At 40.3% G+C, this 19757-nt stretch overlaps 1 protein-coding gene across 2 annotated transcripts in view; it reads left to right on the forward strand.

Annotated features, from left to right (window-relative positions):
* Positions 1-18300, forward strand: part of ABHD3 (abhydrolase domain containing 3, phospholipase) — a 43820-nt gene extending 25520 nt beyond the window's left edge. Inside the window, exons 5-9 of one of the 2 annotated variants that reach the window (XM_075993600.1) lie at positions 3177-3289; positions 10669-10842; positions 12750-12798; positions 12876-12979; positions 13104-13448. In XM_075993600.1, coding sequence (XP_075849715.1) covers positions 3177-3289; positions 10669-10842; positions 12750-12798; positions 12876-12979; positions 13104-13152 — 489 coding nt within the window. In that variant the 3' untranslated portion in view covers positions 13153-13448. Of the gene's footprint in view, positions 1-3176; positions 3290-10668; positions 10843-12749; positions 12799-12875; positions 13042-13103; positions 13449-17444 lie in introns of those variants that run through there. The other variant, XM_075993599.1, reaches the window with a different exon arrangement.
* The last annotated feature ends 1457 nt before the right edge of the window (positions 18301-19757 follow it).

The raw sequence follows: 19757 nt of genomic DNA on the forward strand, positions 1-19757 counted from the left end.
AGACGATTATGAGGAAAACTGGGAGTTAGCCAGTGAAGAGGTTATTGCGGCGGTCCAGCTGGGAGGTAAACCGGCCTAGGAGCAGAGACAGTTGGTTTCACATCCTCACCCCCTGGGCACCCCCCATTCCCACGCATGCCTGCCTGAGTGCTGAGCAGGTCAACCGCAAGCACTTGCATCTCTCTGACTGGGGGCCTTCCCTAGCCACTGAAGGGCAGCCTGGAAATGCTAGGGAGTTAATGTCCTCCAGGAGTAGCCTTCAACCAGTGGCCGAAGGGAATTGGCAGATAAATAAGGGACCAGGTAACCTCTATGATCTTTCCTGACACTAAGATTCTATGATCACAGTAATTTTCCATAGGCTATTTTTTTAATATCCTAATTCTGCTGTGTATGTGTGTGTCTATGTGTATGTATGCATTTGTCCATACGTATACACACATACATCGCTTAATGCTACGGTCCCCAACCCCCATTCCGTCCGTGGCTTGTTAGGAACTGAGCTGCACAGCAGGAGGTGAGTGGCAGGCAAGCAAGCAAAGCTTCATCTGTATTTATAGCCGCTCCCCATCGATTGCATCACTACCTAAGCTCCGCCTCCTGTTAGGTCAGCAGGGGCATTCCATTCTCACAGGAGCTGTGTAAACTGCACCAGGGATCTAGGTTGCAGCTCCTTTGGAGAATCTAATGCCTGAGGATCTGAGGTGGAGCTGAGGCAGTGATGCTAGCGCTGGGGAGCAGCTGCACATGCAGATTGTCGTTAGCAGAGAGGTTTGACTGCACAATAAATGTATCTGAGTCATCCCAAAATCACTGCCCCCTACTCCCAATCTGTGTGTGGAAAAATTGTCTTCCATGAAACTGATCCCCGGTGCCAAAAAGGTTGGGGACCACTGACTTAAACCTGTATAACAGGAGGATGTGTTGAGTACTGTTCATAAAAAATTCAGAACTTTTAGAGCTGTGCGGTGTGAATAGATTTGAGTGTAATAAAAATGCTGAGTAAGGATTTCTTCACTTAAATTCTCATGACAAATTCCAAAGTCACTGTGATAAGCATGGTAGAAGACACTGTTCTTTATTATTATTATTATTATTATTATTTTTTGAGACAGACTCTTGATTTGTTGCCCAGGCTAGAGTGAGTGCCATGGCGTCAGCCTAGCTCACAGCAACCTCAAACTCCTGGGCTCAATTGATCCTCCTGCCTCAGCCTCCCGAGTAGCTGGGACTACAGGCATGCGCCACCATGCCTGGCTAATTTTTTTCTATATATATTAGTTGGCCAATTCATTTCTTTCTATTTATAGTAGAGAAGGGGGTCTCACTCTTGCTCAGGCTGGTTTTGAACTCCTGACCTTGAGCAATCCGCCCACCTCGGCCTCCTAGAGTGCTAGGATTACAGGTGTGAGCCACCGTGCCCGGCCAGAAGACTGTTCTAGTGTAGATTTTACACTGAACTTGTGCCCCTCAAGGGCATTTAATTACAAAGTATTTTTTTAAGTATCTCAGCATAGTCACTTGTTATCTGTTAAGATGTTTCATTAATAGGAGTTATTTAACCTCTGTAAATTCAGTTTCCTCATTTATAAAATAGACATAATGATAGGATCTTCCTCAGGGTTTTGTGGTCACAAATACAATGATTTGATAAATGTGAGCCATTGTAAATACTGTCAGGTTAACATTTGTCTTTTGGAGAGTTACATATTTGCAGATTTCAAAAAAATGACAGTTAGGCAATAGGCCATGTTTTAGGGATGAATTTAGTTGGAGGGATTGTTGAAAACTATAATTTTCTCAGACTCTTAGCAATTGAATGGTGGGTGATACATAACCTTCTTAGTGATCATGGTTTGTTGGAATAGTAAAATTGGGTATGCAGATGACTAGTGTCCATATTTTTATTAGAGTATTATTAACAGATTTATCTCCTTGTTATTACATTTCTGGTTATTTTTTCTCACATATCCTTTATTCATACATACACATTCACATATATTCTATGGAGAGGATTGCCTCTTCCTTCCAGAGCTCAAATAAAACATCCGTGTTGCTTTTCAGCTGCAAATAAAACCTTATCGATGAAGTTCACATGAAAACCATTTGTTTTAATGCATTATGTATCGAGGCATAATCAGCTTTACATATTTTAACATTTTAAGTGTCCATTGCAGTGTAATCCAGTTGGGGCTATGTGAATACATATATACTATTGTAAAAGAAAACATTTGATTAGTAAATCAGAATTATTTTGCTTGATCTAGAGCAAAGGCAGCACGAGGAAACCACACTCCTTCACTAACAGCACTCGAATTGGAGAAGAAGGTTTCCTAGTTAGAAATTAGCTACAATTTAGAATTTTTGTGGCATGGCTAGAAAGCTGTCTTTGCTCGTTTGCCTGATTGTTTTATAATGAAGAATTATTTTGGCTTTTTCAGGCATAGATTATTTCATTTCTATTAAAAAAAACATAATTCTCCACTTTTTCTTCCTAAATTGACTGTTCTTGTTAAGTTGGAAACACATTTGCATACAGTATTTCTTTTCTGTTTAATTTAAGGTATTTATATTGGTCTCGCCCCGTCTGCATCAAGCCTTCCTTGCATGTTCACAGCTTTTTGTTAGTACCTAACTCAAATTGTGTTGACTTTATTTATTTATTTATTTTTTGAAACAGAGTCTCGCTTTGTTGCCCAGGCTAGAGTGAGTGCCATGGCATCAGCCTAGCTCACTGCAACCTCAAACTCCTGGGCTCAAGCAATCCTTCTGCCACAGCCTCCCGAGTAGCTGGGACTACAGGCATGCGCTATCATGCCTGGCTAATTTTTTCTATATATATTAGTTGGCCAATTAATTTCTTTCTATTTATAGTAGAGACGGGGTCTCGCTCTTGCTCAGGCTGGTTTTTAACTCCTGACCTCGAGCAATCCGCCCGCCTCGGCCTCCCAGAGTGCTAGGATTATAGGCATGAGCCACCGCGCCCGGCCCATGTTGACTTTAAATGGCATATATGTGCACTGCAAGATATGAAAATGATAAATTATTATTACTGTAGTATGTGCAAAGGTTGTTTTCTCATATTTATGACATCTTGCTCTTATTTACATTTCTGCATTATGCAAATCATTAACCTCACATTTTAATTTTTGTGCTCTACTTGTCACTACTTCCAGACGCCAAGGACTTACTGTTGTGCTAACACTGAAGACCTGGAGACAGTTATCCACCATGTGCACAGCCTGTTCCCTTCCGCTCCTTTTCTGGCAGCTGGGGTTTCAATGGGAGGGTAAGGTTTTCCCTTTCCAAAATACTGACAGGGAAGCAATCTTGTTGGCTATCTCTTTCAGAGGGCTCTAAGCCGGCTGCATAGACATTTTAAAATAAATGTCTGATTATTTTTATCATATTTTATCACATGGTTGACATGAAGGAAGGAAGGAAGGAATGCAGGTGAATTTTAACAATTTAATGGACATCCGACTACCAGTCACTGCAGCAAAAAGGACGCAAGGACTCTGGGGTTTGTGAGCTTTGGGGGCTCAGCTTAGGCCCATGGAGTTGGTTCGCGTCACTCGGCGTTTGCCACGCTGACGTCCTGGTTCCCTGACGCCCTCCCAGCCACCCTCTCGCTGCCTGGGAAACTGAACTGGTAGCACGACTTTCATCCCTCCAGTCACAGAAATAATCACCTATTGCTCTTTCCAACCCCAGTGGCCTTCAAAATTATTTTTCCCCAGGTGGTGGTGTGTTTTGTTTTGTTTTGTTACTGGTCAAATGGACCTGCTGTGGAGCGCTGTCCTAGACACTGAAATTTGATTGTTCACCCCCTACTCCAGCTGCTATTTTTAGCACATGACTATTATAATTTGTGCTGCTCGCCATTACTTTGGGCCTTATGTGGAACTTTTATTTGCCATGTTTACATAAAGGCCTATTTCTACTAATAATTGTTTTTGGTTGGTGTTCTAGTGACAGCTTAAGGAAATTCAAAATTTTTATCATCTGGCATGTTACCATGCTTTGGATTCCCTAAACCATTGTCCAAAACTACTTTTTAAAATCAGGAAATAACTTGAGAATGATATTTTTCCTTAATTCTGTAATTGATTTGTCATTTCAGTTTTCGAAATAGCTTACTTTATTTACTTGAAAATGAACAGCCTTTACAAATGATACACTCTAAAAAATAGGCTTTAACTACAGCTTTTTAGTTTCTGATAAACATAAAACTAAGAGAAAAGAATACATTTCTTACATTAGCATGGAAGGTCTGACTTGACCTACTAAAAGAAGAACTCTGAATCAATGCAGAAAACCCAGACAGAATCTCTGAGTTGTGCTTAATGGACAGAATTTAGCTTCTCTTTCCTTTGCCCCATAATATTCTTGACCTTAAAGAATGGGGTGACAGCTGAACTTTTTTCCCTTAATCGTACAAATGCTTGACTTTTTAAAAGGCCAGACCTTACATAAACAGGCCCAGATTCTCTATTCAGAAGCTCCTGGGAAATGTCTATTCATGCTGCCTTGAACCCTCAGTGCCTGGAGGCAGAACTTGACCATTAGCCTTTACAGCTGGATGAATATTAATGTCTTGTAAATTGTTTGAAGAAAGCACCCTTTCTAGTTGCCTAGCACTGTGACAGGGTCCCAAGTGGGCTTACCACTTGGGGATGTGTTTTACAGCTTGACACATTTTTTTCTTATGGAGATGCAACAGACAAAAGCATAGTCTGGGAAGATCCTTATGCCCTGTCCCCTGTGATCCCCAAACCTGTGATGCCTGAGGCCAAGTGTGAGCTTTGAGCCAAAACTGAGCCTAGGCAAGGAACCCACGCCACTCTAGACCCAATCAGATCCCAGTCTCCCAATAAGCTGATAAATAAGCTTCAAAAATGTATAGAAAATTCCAAATATGTATAAAAGTAAAGACAGAAGTATCCCCGTAAACTCATCATTCCGCTCTAATAATTATCAAATCACCCAACGCTGACTGTCACGGCCCATCCAGTTTCATTGCCCACTGCTCAAGAGGAAAGCAATACCCAGAGACAGGTGTTGCCACGGAGAAAGAGTTTATTTTTTTTTTTTTATTTATTTTTTTTTTTTGAGACAGAGTCTCGCTTTGTTGCCCAGGCTAGAGTGAGTGCCGTGGCGTCAGCCTAGCTCACAGCAACCTCAAACTCCTGGGCTCGAGCGATCCTTCTGCCTCAGCCTCCCGAGTAGCTGGGACTACAGGCATGCGCCACCATGCCCGGCTAATTTTTTTTTTTTTTTCCTTTTTTTTTTTTTTGAGACAGAGTCTCGCTTTGTTGTCCAGGCTAGAGTGAGTGCCGTGGCGTCAGCCTAGCTCACAGCAACCTCAAACTCCTGGGCTCGAGTGATCCTTCTGCCTCAGCCTCCCGAGTAGCTGGGACTACAGGCATGCGCCACTATGCCCGGCTAATTTTATATATATATATATCAGTTGGCCAATTAATTTCTTTCTATTTATAGTAGAGACGGGGTCTCGCTCTTGCTCAGGCTGGTTTTGAACTCCTGACCTTGAGCAATCCGCCTGCCTCGGCCTCCCAAGAGCTAGGATTACAGGCGTGAGCCACAGCGCCCGGCCCCGGCTAATTTTTTATATATATATCAGTTGGCCAATTAGTTTCTTTCTATTTATAGTAGAGACGGGGTCTCGCTCTTGCTCAGGCTGGTTTTGAACTCCTGACCTTGAGCAATCAGCACGCCTCGGCCTCCCAGAGAGCTAGGATTACAGGCGTGAGCCACCGCGCCCGGCCGGAGAAAGAGTTTAATATCACAGGCGCCATGTGAGGAGAAGAGAGGAAATTCTCAAATATGTCTCCCAGAGAATTTGGGAGAAAGGATTTTTAAAGATAGTTTGGCAGGCAAAGGGCGAGGCAGTTGAGTCTGCTGATTGGCTGGGTTCCAGGTGGAACCATAGGGATGTAGAAACTGTCTTGTCCTGAGCCAGTTCCTGGCTGGAGGTCGAAAGACCAGTTGAGTCAGTTCCTTGGTATGGACCACTGGTCAGTGTGGGGCCAGCAGTCCACTGGGGATGTAGGGCCTGGAAGATATCTCTAAAACTAACCTCAGGTTTCACAAGGGTGATGTTATCTGTGGGAGCAATGAAGAATGCTAAGAGGTTGGTCTCAGTGCAGTAGTGTTTACAACTAATTGATCACAACCAGTTACAGATTCCTTTCTTCCTTCTCCACTCCCATTGCTTCACTTGTCCAGGAAAAAAAAAAAAGAGCTAAGAATCTTTATGACCATCAGCTGTAGGACTCCTGAGTAGTAAGCACTAATAGGAAAGCAAGCTAGGAAGCAATGGCAGGTTATATATATGTTTAGCTACACAGAGTTCAGGCCCTACCACAATTCCTACCCTGTGGCCCTTTATTCATTATGTAAAGGGAAATTTCATTATTATTGTAAACCCAGATCTCATACAACATTGATTTTCTTTCTTTTTTTTGAGGCAGGATCTTGCTCTGTCATCCAGGCTAGCTAGAGTACAGTGGCATGATCAGAGCTCACTGCAACCTCAAACTCCTGGGTTCAAGTGATCTTTCTGCCTCAGCCTTGCAAGTAGCTGGGACCAAAGGTCCATACCATCACGCCTGGCTAATTTTTGTAACTTTTGTAGAGATGGGGTCTCACTATGTTGACCAGGTTGATCTCGAACTCCTGGGCTCAAGTAATCCTCCAGCCTCTGCTTCCCAAAGTGTTAGGATTATGGGCATGAGCCACTGTGCCTGGCCCAATTAGTATCTCTAAATGGTGGAGTCTCTCTTTAAAAACAAAGAAACAAACCCAAACCACAATACCATTATGACACCTGAACAAAATTAAAGATTCTTAACTAACATCACATATTCAGTCAGTGTTCACATTTCTCCAACTGTTCATCTGTTTGTTTGGTTTCACATTATTTGAATCAGAAGCTAGATAAGCTCTATGCATTGGGATTGGCATGTCTCTTAAGTCTCTTAATCCAGGGGTTCTTTTTCCATCTCTCTCTGTTTCCTTGTAGTTTTTTTATTACTATTTGATGAGAAAAGGGGGTCCTTTTCCTGTCAAAGAAAAAAAACACCCTGTTTTGGGGTAACATCTTGGCATTATTTTGCTGTTAAGTAATAACCAAGAACTATTCTCACCTACTCGGTCACGTCTACTCCTGGATCTTCCTACTCCTGAGTTTCCCTTTCAGCCCTTCCAATTTGTGCATTTTACCCTCCTCCCAGCAATTACTGACCTCCCGCTAAAGAGTAGGGTCAACAAAACTGGGACCCTAGAATGAACCCTTCGTGGGAGAGTCAGCATTATCCTTTAATGGCCTAGTGAGCCACAGTACTGTATACAAGCAGTGCACTTGATCTAAAATTGCCATCACATTCACCCTGCAAGTCATTTGGATTAGAAAAAATGAAGGAGAATTTTAACCCATTTCTTCTATGTCAGAACCTGGGCAATTGAAGAAATCAAGTACCGAAAATTTACTGAGAAATAGAATTAGGATATCATCCTTTCTTGTAGCTGGCACTGTTAAACTTAGATTTTTGACATTGTTGTTAGATTAAACTCAATTATGGTCCCTCTCACCAAACTAGAATTAAGACACAATCAAGAAAGTTAATAGAACAAAAAGAAAAAGTGGAAAATATGTGATAGGAGATAAGGACAAATAACAGGAAGGAATAGGAAGAGAAAACAAGCTATTAGATTATTAAGTATGAAATTTCCAATTTCCTTAAGTACTAAGTTTGACAGTTGATATCTCTGATATTTCACTTTAACACTTGTTTCATGTTTATTGTGAAGGTACATCTTCAGCCTTTCAAATGCACATGTTGGGCCGGGCGTGGTGGCTCACGCCTGTAATCCTAGCTCTCTGGGAGGCCAAGGCGGGAGGATTGCTCGAGGTCAGGAGTTTGAAACCAGCCTGAGCAAGAGCGAGACCCCGTCTCTATTATAAATAGAAATTAATTGGCCAACTAATATATACAAAAAAAAAAATTAGCCGGGCATGGTGGTGCATGCCTGTAGTCCCAGCTACTCGGGAGGCTGAGGCAGGAGGATTGCTTGAGCCAGGAGTTTGAGGTTGCTGTGAGCTAGGCTGACGCCACGGCACTCACTCTAGCCTGGGCAACAAAGCAAGACTCTGTCTCAAAAAAAAAAAAAAAAAATGCACATGTTGGCTTGTGATTATCTTTCACATTTTTTTTTTTTAGAGCAATTTTTGTGAAACCATGGATGTCACAAATCTGTGTTACTTTCAAATACAAGTTCTGTCGTGGAATCAATGCAGTGCCGACAGCTCAAAGTATCATGAAAGTGTTTGGAAAGGATGTGGCTAATGAACACACAGTACATTGATGGTTTGAGAAATTCTGTTCTGGTGATTTTAACCTTGAAAATGAGGTCAGGGATGATGGCTCACGCCTGTAATCCTGGCACTCTGGGAGACCAAGGCAGGAGGATCGCTCGAGGTCAGGAGTCCAAGACCACTCTGAGCAAGAGTGAGACCACATCTCTACTAAAAATAGAAAAATTTGCCAGGCACATGCCTGTAGTCCCAGCTACTCAGGAGGCTGAGGCAAGGGAATCGCTTGAGCTCAGGAGTTTGAGGTTGCTGTGAGCTAGGCTGATGCCACAGCACTCTAGCCCAGGCAACAGAGCGAGACTCCATCTCAAAAAAAAATTTTTTTAATCTTGAAAATGAACCATATGGGCAACTTGAGACCAAGGGGGATAATGATGAGCTGGAAGCTGCAGTGGAAGCGAATCCATCTCAACCTATGTAAGAATTAGCAGCAAGGTTGGACATTACTGTTCTAACAATATTGGACCATTTGAAACAAATGGGCAAGGTAAAAAAAAAAACTGGATAAATGGGTTCTGCATGAATTAAACCAGTATCAAAAGAGAAATCATCTCGAAGCTTGCCTTTTTTGCTGTCACAGCATAAAGACCATTTCTACACTGTATTGTTACACGTGATGAAACATGGATTCTTTTTTGACAGTCGCAAATGTTTGGCACAATGGTTGGATAAAGATGAAGTGCTGAAACACAGTCCAAACCAAATATTCATCAAAAAAGCTAGTGGTGTCTGATTGGTGGTCCAGCGCTGGTATTATCCACTATAGCTTCATGAAACCTAGTCAATCGATTACGGCAGATGTCCACTGCAACCAATTGGAAAAAATGATGAGGATGCTTGCAATTAAGCAGCCAACATTGGTCAGTAGAGACAGGCCAATTCTCTTGCAAGACAACACTTGACCACATGTTGCACAAACAACGCTGCTAAAACTACAGCAGCTGGACTTGGAAACTCACTGTCATCCACCATATTCACCAGATCTTGACCAGGCTTTGGACCACTTTCTTGCAAGGAAAAATATTCAATTCTCAACAAGCTGTGAAAAACGCCTTTTGTGATTTCATCACCGCTAGCTCTCCAGGCTTCCTCACTGCTGCCATAAACAAGCTCCCGTTAAGATGGAAAAACTGTGTCGATAGTTTAAGCACACACTTTGCTCAATTGTACTGCTTCTTGTTTGAGATATAACAAACTACATCTTTTGATTCGAAAATGGACATTTCTTATTTATTTATTTAGAGACAGAGTCTCACTCTTTTGCCCTGGCTAGAGTGCAGTGGCATCAGCCTAGCTCACAGCAACCTCAAACTCCTGGGCTCAAGCAATCCTTCTGTCTCAGGCTCCCGAGTAGCTGGGACTACAGGCTGCTTAGTAGCATGGGACTACATGCACCACCATGCCCGGCTAATTTTTTCTCTACATTTTTAGTTGGCCAATTAATTTGTTTCTATTTTTAGTAGCTATTTTTAGTAGAGATGGGGGTCTCGCTCTTGCTCAGGCTGGTTTCGAACTCCTGACCTTGAGCAATCCACCTACCTCAGCTTCCCAGAGTGCTAGGATTACAAGCATGAGCCACCGTGCCCAGCCCAACCCAACATTTCATATTTAATAACCCAAATGCTTTAGGAGCCAACTGTTCTACCACAACTCAGAAAGTCTAACTCTAGGGTAGGGAACCCTTTAGAAACGTGATACTGTGTACAAGGATCCTAGGTGACTAGGATGGCTACCTAGACCAATTAACTCAGAATGTCTGGGGTGAAACTCAGATATCAACAGTAGTTTTAAAAACTCTCCAGGTGTGGTAGCTCACACCTGTAATCCGAGCACTCTGGGAAGCTGAGGCAGGAAGATCGTTTAAGGTCAGGAGTTTGAGGTTGCTGTGAGCTAGGCTGACTCCATGGCACTCTAGCCTGGGCAACAAAGCGAGGGAGACCCTGTCTCAAAAACAAAACAAAAAACAACTCTCCAGGTGATTCCAACATACAGCCACCTTGAAAACCACTCTTAGGGTAGATTTCTGTCATGTTTAACTTCATAGGATACATATGTAAGAAATAACTATGATTTGTGCCATTCACAGTATGGTTGATGGCAAGATAAATACATATATGAATTTGGAAGATACTCACATGCTCTTCCAAGATAGAGGATTTAAACACTGGTTTATATTTTTCTTCTCCATACTTCATGTAAAGTCTATAGTTAGAAATAGGATGTTTTGAGAAATATAGAAAATTAATCACTGAGTTTCCTGTTTCTCCTCATTTTAGAATGCTGCTTCTAAATTACCTGGGCAAAATTGGGCCCAAAACTCCTTTGATGGCAGCTGCAACTTTTTCAGTTGGCTGGAATACTTTTGCTTGCTCAGAGTCGTTGGAGAAACCACTGAACTGGCTGCTTTTTAATTACTATTTGACAACCTGTCTCCAGTCTTCAGTTAATAAGTAAGTTATCTTTAAAAGTTGTTGTCGCCAACCATTTTAGATTAAATGACCTAACAGCAAAAAAGTTATAAAGCATAACACTACCAACACATGTATATTTATTTATACATTATGTGCATTTATTAGTGTACCAAAATGTTCTCTGTATTGTAAATGCATACAGAAATAAAAAAACTTATGTATAAGTTAAAAATATAGATAAAAGTTGTGATGTTTTCTTTTTGAATCCCAGTGGATTATCTGTACAACCCCAAAGGTATGTGCCCCAATTTGAAGATCACTGTTCTAATCACTCTCGATTCTAGAAGGGTAAAATCATTAGCATGGAATGAGTTAAGTAATGTTATGAGTTATTTCCTTGGACTTTCTACTTGTTACTAATCTTCTCAGTACCAAATTCTTTCCTGGGTGGTAAGTAATGTATTAAGTGATTTCAGTGCTGAATAAGATGGCTCCTTAAGCATGTGGGGATGGAATGTTATAGAGACTTGGGAGAATGCACTTCACTTAGACATTCTCTGTTCTCACAGTTTCAGGTTGTTTTGTTTTGTTTTGTTTTTGAGACAGGGTCTCGTTCTGTTGCCTGGGCTAGCTCACAGAAACCTCAAACTCCTGGGCTCAGTTGATCTCCTGCCTCAGCCTCTCAAGTGTGTGCCACCATGTCCAGATAATTTTTCTTTTTTTTTTTTTTTTTTTTTTTTTTTTCTTCCCATCTGGAATGAATTTTTTTCTTTTTTTTTTGTAGAGACGGGTCTCTCTATGTTGCTCAGGCTGGTCTTGAACTCCTGGCCTCAAGCAACCCTCCCACTTGGGCCTCCCAAATTGCTAGGATTACAGGTGGGAGCCATGGCACCCAGCCCTCACAGTTCTTCTATTACCAAAATACTGTCTTTGCATTAGTTTTTCTGGAATTGTCTGTGTGTCTTCTGACAGTTAAACTGGTAGCAAAGAACATGGAGGTGTTTCTATTTATTTTTTATTATATGTTACCTTGAATTTTTAAGTAACTTAAATATAAACTCAGAAAGTATAATTTGTACATGACTTGTTGAAAACCATAGTTATCTTTTGAGTTGACATTAAACATTGGATTAAACTTAACTTGTTTGTTATATTACAGATATTGATTATAAATATTGCTAAAAAATACTAAAGAATCATCATATCATTAATTATTCAAGTGCTCACTGAAATGGGGGACAGTAGCAAGAACAGAGAAAAGTTGATTTGAATTAAAACATCAGCTGTACAAGAAAAATGACCAACATTTTAAAAATTAAGTATGCAAAAATATTCTAATTTTGAATATAGCAATTTTTAAAATACCATCATTGGGGTAATTTATCCAAATGGAAGATTCTGGCTTAAGGCAGTTTTGACAAAATTGGTTTATTAGTAGCAATGTATATGTACAATTTGTTATGAAACAACACTTATTTTTATTATTACAATATTTGCTCATTCTTCCTCAATCAAAGAAAAGTACTTTTGGACAGGCAGGATGGCTCATTTCTAAAATCCTAGCACTTTGGAAGGCTGAGACGGGAGTATTGCTTCAGGCCAGGAGTTGAAAATCAGCCTGGGCGATAGTGAGGCCCCATCTCTACAAAAAATTTCTCAAAAAAATTAGCCAGGCCTGTTAACACCTGCCTGTGGTCCCAGCTACTCCCAAGACTGAAGCAAGAGGATCGCTTGAGCCCAGGAGTTTGAGGCTGCAGTGAGCTATGATGATGGAACTGCACTCTAACCCCGGCCACAGAGCAAGACCCTATCTCCAAAAAAAGAAAAAGTCCTTTAAAAAAATAACTTTACCAACATCAATGTACAACTCCTACTGTATATGTATTTTAGGTATGATTAAGATAGGACTGACCTTAATTTTTACTTCCAAAATTCTTTTGTTCCAGGCACCGGCATATGTTTGTAAAACAAATTGATATGGATCATGTCATGAAGGTAGGAGAGAGAAACTTTAATATTTTTATTTCTTCTTTTCATTCCAAGAATAGGTATAATTTGTTTTTGTTTTTCAGGCTAAATCCGTCAGAGAGTTTGATAAACGATTCACTTCAGTCATGTTTGGATACCCAACAATCGATGATTATTATACCGATGCCAGTCCAAATCGTAGACTGAAGTCAGTAGCCATTCCAGTGTTGTGTCTAAATTCTGTGGATGATGTTTTCTCACCTAGTCACGGTAAAATTAACATCTTTGCATATATTTTGACATGAATTAACTTTTAAAAATATTGTTCTTAGGCCAGGCATGGTGCCTCATGACTGTAATCCCAGCACTTCAGGAGGCTGATGCGAGAGGATCCTTTGAGGCCAGGAGTTAGTTCGAGACCAACCTGGGCATCATAGTGTACAAAAAAAATAAATCAACTAGATGCGGTAGCATGTGCCTACAGTCCTAGCTACTCAGGAGGCTAAAGCGGGAGGAGCCCTTGAGCCCAGGAATCGAGGTTGCTGTGAGCTATGATCACACCACTGTACTCCAGCCTGGGCAACAGCGAGACACTCTGTCTCCAACAAATAAAATATTGCTCTTTTTAAGATAATGTAATAAATAAAATATTTTCCACTGTGATAAAACACCCATACATATTCATGACTTAGTATCTAAATGTTTCCGATCACTTTTTAAAACATTTTATCTGACCCTTATCTGGTCCATTGTAAGAGCTTCAGAACAAACAGGACTCAATATTTTGCTTGTTCTCATTTTTATAACATTTCCTTCTTATCAAATGCACTGTTTTTTGGAGATTACGTTATAGTATCTTTGCCTCAAGAGAACACTGTTGGCCCAGTGCAGTGGCTCACGCCTGTAATCCTAACACTCTGGTAGGCCAAGGCAAGAGGATCACTCAAGGTCAAGGGTTCGAAACCAGGCCGGGCGCAGTGCCTCACGCCTGTAATCCTAGCACTCTGGGAGGCCGAAGCGGGCGAATCACTCGAGGTCAGGAGTTCAGAACCAACCTGAGCAAGAGCGGGACCCCATCTTTACTAAAAATAGACAGAAATTAATTGGCCAACTAATATATATAGAAAAAATTAACCGGGCATGGTGGCGCCTGCCTGTAGTCCCAGCTACTTGGGAGGCTGAGGCAGCAGGATTGCTTGAGCCCAGGAGTTTGAGGTTGCTGTGAGCTAGGCTGACGCCACGGCACTCACTCTAGCCTGGGCAGCAAAAGGAGACTCTGTCTCAAAAAAAAAAAAAAAAAGAGTTCGAAACCTGCCTGAGTAAGAGCGAGACTCCATCTTTACTAAAAATAGAAAGAAATTAATTGGACAACTAAAAATATATAGAAAAAATTAGCCGGACGTGGTGGCTCATGCCTGTAGTCCCAGCTACTCGGGAGGCTGAGGCAGGAGGATCGCTTGAGCCCAGGAGTCTGAGGTTGCTGTGAGCTAGGCTAACGCCAGGGCACTGTAGCCCAGACAACAGAGCAAAACTCTGTCTCAAAAAAAAAAAAAAAAAAAAGAGAGAACACTGTCATCACTTGCCTATTCTTCCTGAGGTTCTTATACAGAAAAATTTGAAGTTTTTCTTCCCTTTTAACATGGAAGAGAACTTGAGACTTTTCAAACACAATGGCCTTGAATATCTCAATGAATGGAGCATATTTGGACTAGAAGATCATATAGAAAGTGAAACAGTCTTTGTTTTCCTCCTGGATACTGTAGAAAATAAAATTATTCTAAAATTAACTTTGTTTTCTTAATTGAGAAATGTGAAATTTGGTAGAGTTACGTATGCATGTGTTCATACATTGAAGCAATATAAGACGATTAGAAGTAATCATACTAGCTTAAGGATCAATAGACTTGACCTCTATTATAATTTTTTTCTAATGAAATTTCTCAAAGTATTTTATAAAACTTTTTCTCCTTACTTTCCCCCTAAATATTACAGTTTAAAACCATCTTCCCCAAGTATTTCGTTTAAAAATTTATTCTGACTACAAATATAACACATAAGTATTCTGGAAATTTCAGAAGATCCCCCTGTATATATATATATATTTTTTAAAGTACCTATCATTTCTCTAAGAGATCACATTTTGTTGTGTGGTTTATGATTAATCGCAAGTAATTTTAGGTAGCTGGAACTTTTGGCCTTTGACCACAAATCAGAAAATGAAACTGAACTTCAATATCAGTTGAACTACATGGTGATTATTTAGTGTATTTTCGTTGAATTAAGGAAGTCTAGTAAGAGTCCTCTATCCATTTTTATATTTCAGTGACCTTTCTACCAACAACAAATTCCCAACATTTTAACCTGACCCACTTGGGCGAAGTTTAAGCTTATTACTTCCTATTCTTTCCCAAGCCCTTAAAATAGCCTTGCCACACTGAAATAGTGGGCAATTGTCTGCAGTCTGAGAGAGCAGGCAGCCAGCGCCTTTCACATGACTCAAGTGTGGCACAGCCTTTTGTTCTTCTGATGTGACTGTAACTATCAATGTTAGAAATTTCTGAGTGTATCCAGAGTGTGAAATTGGGGCTCTTAATAATCCCATTAGAGGCAAATGAAGCACTCTAAATGTATGGTGAAAAAAATAAAGCAAAAATAGTATCTTCAACAAGTCACTTTGGGAAAAAAAAAGAAAAAAGAAAAATTTTATACATAAAAAATTGTAGTTAAATTAAAAAAAAATAGTATCAGTCATTCCCCACCCTCTTAAATTCCCACACATGATCCCAAGATAGATGTTCACTTTTAAATATTCTGCCTTGAGATGGATATAGCTAGCTAAAGATGTGAGTTCAAGACCCCTTTTGGATAAGAACTTGGCTTGTTGGGGCTTTCCTGTCACGTCTCTCAGTTTATTCTTCAGAGTGTTGTCAGGGGTCAACTTTAGATCATTGTCTAAAGGCAATTTTTGTAGGTAGCAGTAACTTCTTGGAAGGGGCCCAGTTCTCTCATAGTGTGTCTGCTTCCTTTGTTTCCTTAGAGGGGTGTGGGATAGGGAGAGCTTCCCTTTAATTAGCTCATTTATCCCTAAAACTCAGCCCAAGTTGTGAAGGTCTAATTATTGCATCAGCCACGTCATCTTAATTAGGGAGATAAGACTTAGCAGTATCTGAAATCAAAACACTTCCCATGCCAGGTTTCAATCCATTATAGATCTTAAAACATTATCACTGTCTGAACTCAAGGAAGGAAGAAAAAAACACTTTAATTCATAGCCCTTATAGTTTATACTCAGATTTTGCAGAGAATATGAAAAGACAGTCATTACTGGTGAATTATAGTTAATACAGCAACTATGTTTGCAAAATAAAGTTTTTCTTTTAACTACAAATAAAAAATTCAGAGAAGGAAGAAAAAGGAAAATTCACCCCATGTTTTAGCACTCAAAGATAAACAGTATTACTGTTTGGGAGAATTTTATTCATCTTTTTTTGTTTTGTTTGCTATATATATATGTTTTTTCTATATAAATCATATTTATAATTATCAAAACTTAATACAACCACCAATTGGGCTGGGCACAGTGGTGCACACCTGTAATCCTAGCACTCTGGGACACCGAGGCGGGCAGATCATTTGAGCTCAGGAGTTTGAGACCAACTTGAGCAAGAGCAAGACTCCATCTCTACTAAAAAATAGAAAAAGTTAGCCAGGCAAGATGGCGCATGCCTGTAGTCCCAGCTACTTGGGAGGCTGAGGCGGGAGGATTGCTTGAGCCCAGGAGTTTGAGGTTGCTGTGAGGTAGGCTGACACCACGGCACTCTAGCCCAGGCAACAGAGTGAGACTGTGTCTCGAAAAAAAAATACAACCACCGATTGACCTTAAGAGTCTAATGTCATATAAAGTTAATCAAAATCCTACATAATGAATTAATGACTCTCACAAAGGTGCTAAGATTAGTTTTGTTCCCTGGTATAATACCTAAGTAGGAAACTTAGAACATAATGTAAGGATTCACCATTCCATGAATTATGTTACTATAATTTCTCAAAATAAGAGTTGGCCTATATTTTTGTGTTATGATTAAATCTAGGATTGAGATTTAATTCTTCCAAAAATGAGGGTCCAGTATATGACCATAAACATGAACTGTTATAAGAATATAGGTGATTAGGCTGGGCACGGTGGCTCATGCCTGTAATCCTAGCACTCTGGGAGGCCTAGGCAGGTGGATTGCTCGAGGTCAGGAGTTCAAAACCAGCCTGAGCAAGAGCGAGACCTCATCTCTACTATAAATAGAAAGAAATTAATTGGCCAACTAATATATATAGAAAAATTAGCTGGGCATGGTGTCGCATGCCTGTAGTCCCAGCTACTCAGGAGGCTGAGGCAGTAGGATCGCTTGAGCCCAGGAGTTTGAGGTTGCTCTGAGCTAGGCTGACGCCACGGCACTCACTCTAGCCTAGGCAACAAAGCGAGACTCTGTCTCAAAAAAAAAATGTATAGGTGGTTGATATAAGTTAGTCAGACTCATCCCATTTAGTTATCCTCTATAAATATTATTTTATGGTGTTTTGATTTATATTGATTAGAAATGATAAGGGAATACACTTTTCCTAACAAAAAATAATGATTATTTTTCTCTCTCTTACTGCTATTCCTTTTTCTCCTCAAGCTATTCCAATTGAAACAGCTAAGCAAAACCCTAATGTTGCTTTGGTCCTTACATCTCATGGAGGCCATATTGGTTTTCTGGAGGGAATCTGGCCAAGGCAATCTACTTACATGGATCGGGTCTTCAAGCAGTTTGTGCAAGCCATGGTTGAGCATGGACATGAACTCTCTGACATGTAGTTCTTCAGGTACATTTTGTGTGAACCACCATTGTAAAGGCAGCTCAGCTTAGTGCACAAATTTTAACTACTGTATGTAAAGCAAATAAGCCAGCAAATGGGTGAAGAGGTCCAGAATGATATGCAAAAACTACTTTTTAGGGAAACAAAACTTTGTAGCAAGACATTAAATATAAATATTAGATTGTTATTTATGTAGATTTTATTTTTACTATGCCTTACCAAGTATGACCTTAAACAAAGTAGTACATACATGAAATTGCACTTAACCAAAACTATTGTGTAAAAAGTTTTAATTCCTCAGGGTTTTAATTTAGACTAGGATCTTTTTAGATTACTCATTTTAGGTGATTTAATGGTACTTTAATAACTGATAAAAGACTGGTTATGTGAATGTAAGTTATCAGGTGGTATATTCCTAAGGGTATTTATACTTGATGATAACATGAAAGCTGAAATTAGATAAAATACAATGCGATAAATATTTTATGTGTTCTAACTTTAAAAGGCAAGTGCAGCAATGTTAGACTGACCTCTATATGTGCTCTTTTACTCTGATAATAATAAATTAGGGCTGGTTTATGTTTTTTAATGATTATAATTTACATGCTTATTTTTAAAATAGTATATGTGCACATATATATATCATTATATTAAAATAAATTCTTTCATTTTAAATTGTTTCTTTGTGAGTTTTTTTTTTTTTTTTTTTTTTTTTTGAGACAGAGTCTCACTTTGTTGTCCAGGCTAGAGTGAGTGCCGTGGCGTCAGCCTAGCTCACAGCAACCTCAAACTCCTGGGCTCGAGTGATCCTTCTGCCTCAGCCTCCCGAGTAGCTGGGACTACAGGCATGAGCCACCATGCCCGGCTAATTTTTTATATATATATCAGTTGGCCAATTAATTTCTTTCTATTTGTAGTAGAGATGGGGTCTCGCTCTTGCTCAGGCTGGTTTTGAACTCCTGACCTTGAGCAATCCGCCCGCGTCGGCCTCCCAAGAGCTAGGATTACAGGCGTGAGCCACCGCGCCTGGCCTTTGTGAGTTTTTATCTCCAGAAAGGGCCCAGAAAGTAATCCCTAGAAAGGAATTTATAATAATTTCATGAATGCATTAGTAAGAAACATTACAACTGTTTTGCTTCACTGTTTCCAGAATATCGGGCTCACACCATTTGTGAATACTTTCAGCTGCAAGAAACTTGATAGTGCCTTAAGGAATAATGATCCTTAATTATCTTGCATCACAAGAAATCTGTCAGCAGGCCCAGGGCTGGTGCAGTGGCTTACCGATGTTTTTCAAAGACCAGGGGTCTATTTTAACTTTGTCCTTAGCAGGGTGTCTAGTTATCTCCTAGACACAAGGTGGCTGCTGCAATTCCAGACATCACATCTATATTCAGAGAAGAAAAAAGGGTAAGGGGTGGGGACCAGACACATCTGCCCTTTTGGGAAAGTGAAAGCTTTCCCAGAACACTTGCACCTATTTGCGTTGGCGAGAACCATGTCACATGGCCACCCAAATTGAGTTAGAGACTGGGAAAGCAAACTTTTCCAGTGATAGGGGAGGTAGGCAAGGGAGAGGGGGTTGGCAGTTGTTGGGTTAGCCAGCCAATAGTGATGTCTTCCATATCATTCAACATCTTTCCCACCTCTTTTACTATTTCAACCTATTTAAAAATAAATATATTTTTTGCCTCAGGTATCACGTTGAGAAATCCACGTATAAAACATATTAACACAAAATTATTTACAAAAAATGCCCACCTTTTAAGGAATTCCTGATAGTGTACTTGTAGACACTCTCAATAATATGTCTAAGATGGCACCGATACCACCAGTGCTTTTTCATCTGTGCAGGTATTCTGATTAGGTCATAATAATTACATCAGTCTATGGATGGGGGGGGGGGACTGATTCTTTTTCTGGGATTAAAAACTGTGAGGAGGCCGGGCATGGTGGCGCACGCCTGTAATCCTAGCACTCTGGGAGGCCAAGGCAGGCGGATTGCTCGAGGTCAGGAGTTCAAAACCAGCCTGAGCAAGAGCGAGACCCCGTCTCTACTATAAATAGAAAGAAATTAGTTGGCCAAGTGATATTTGTATAGAAAAAATTAGCTGGGCATGGTGGCGCATGCC

This window comes from Microcebus murinus, chromosome 17, assembly GCF_040939455.1.
Source record: "Microcebus murinus isolate Inina chromosome 17, M.murinus_Inina_mat1.0, whole genome shotgun sequence".
NCBI lineage: Eukaryota > Metazoa > Chordata > Mammalia > Primates > Cheirogaleidae > Microcebus > Microcebus murinus.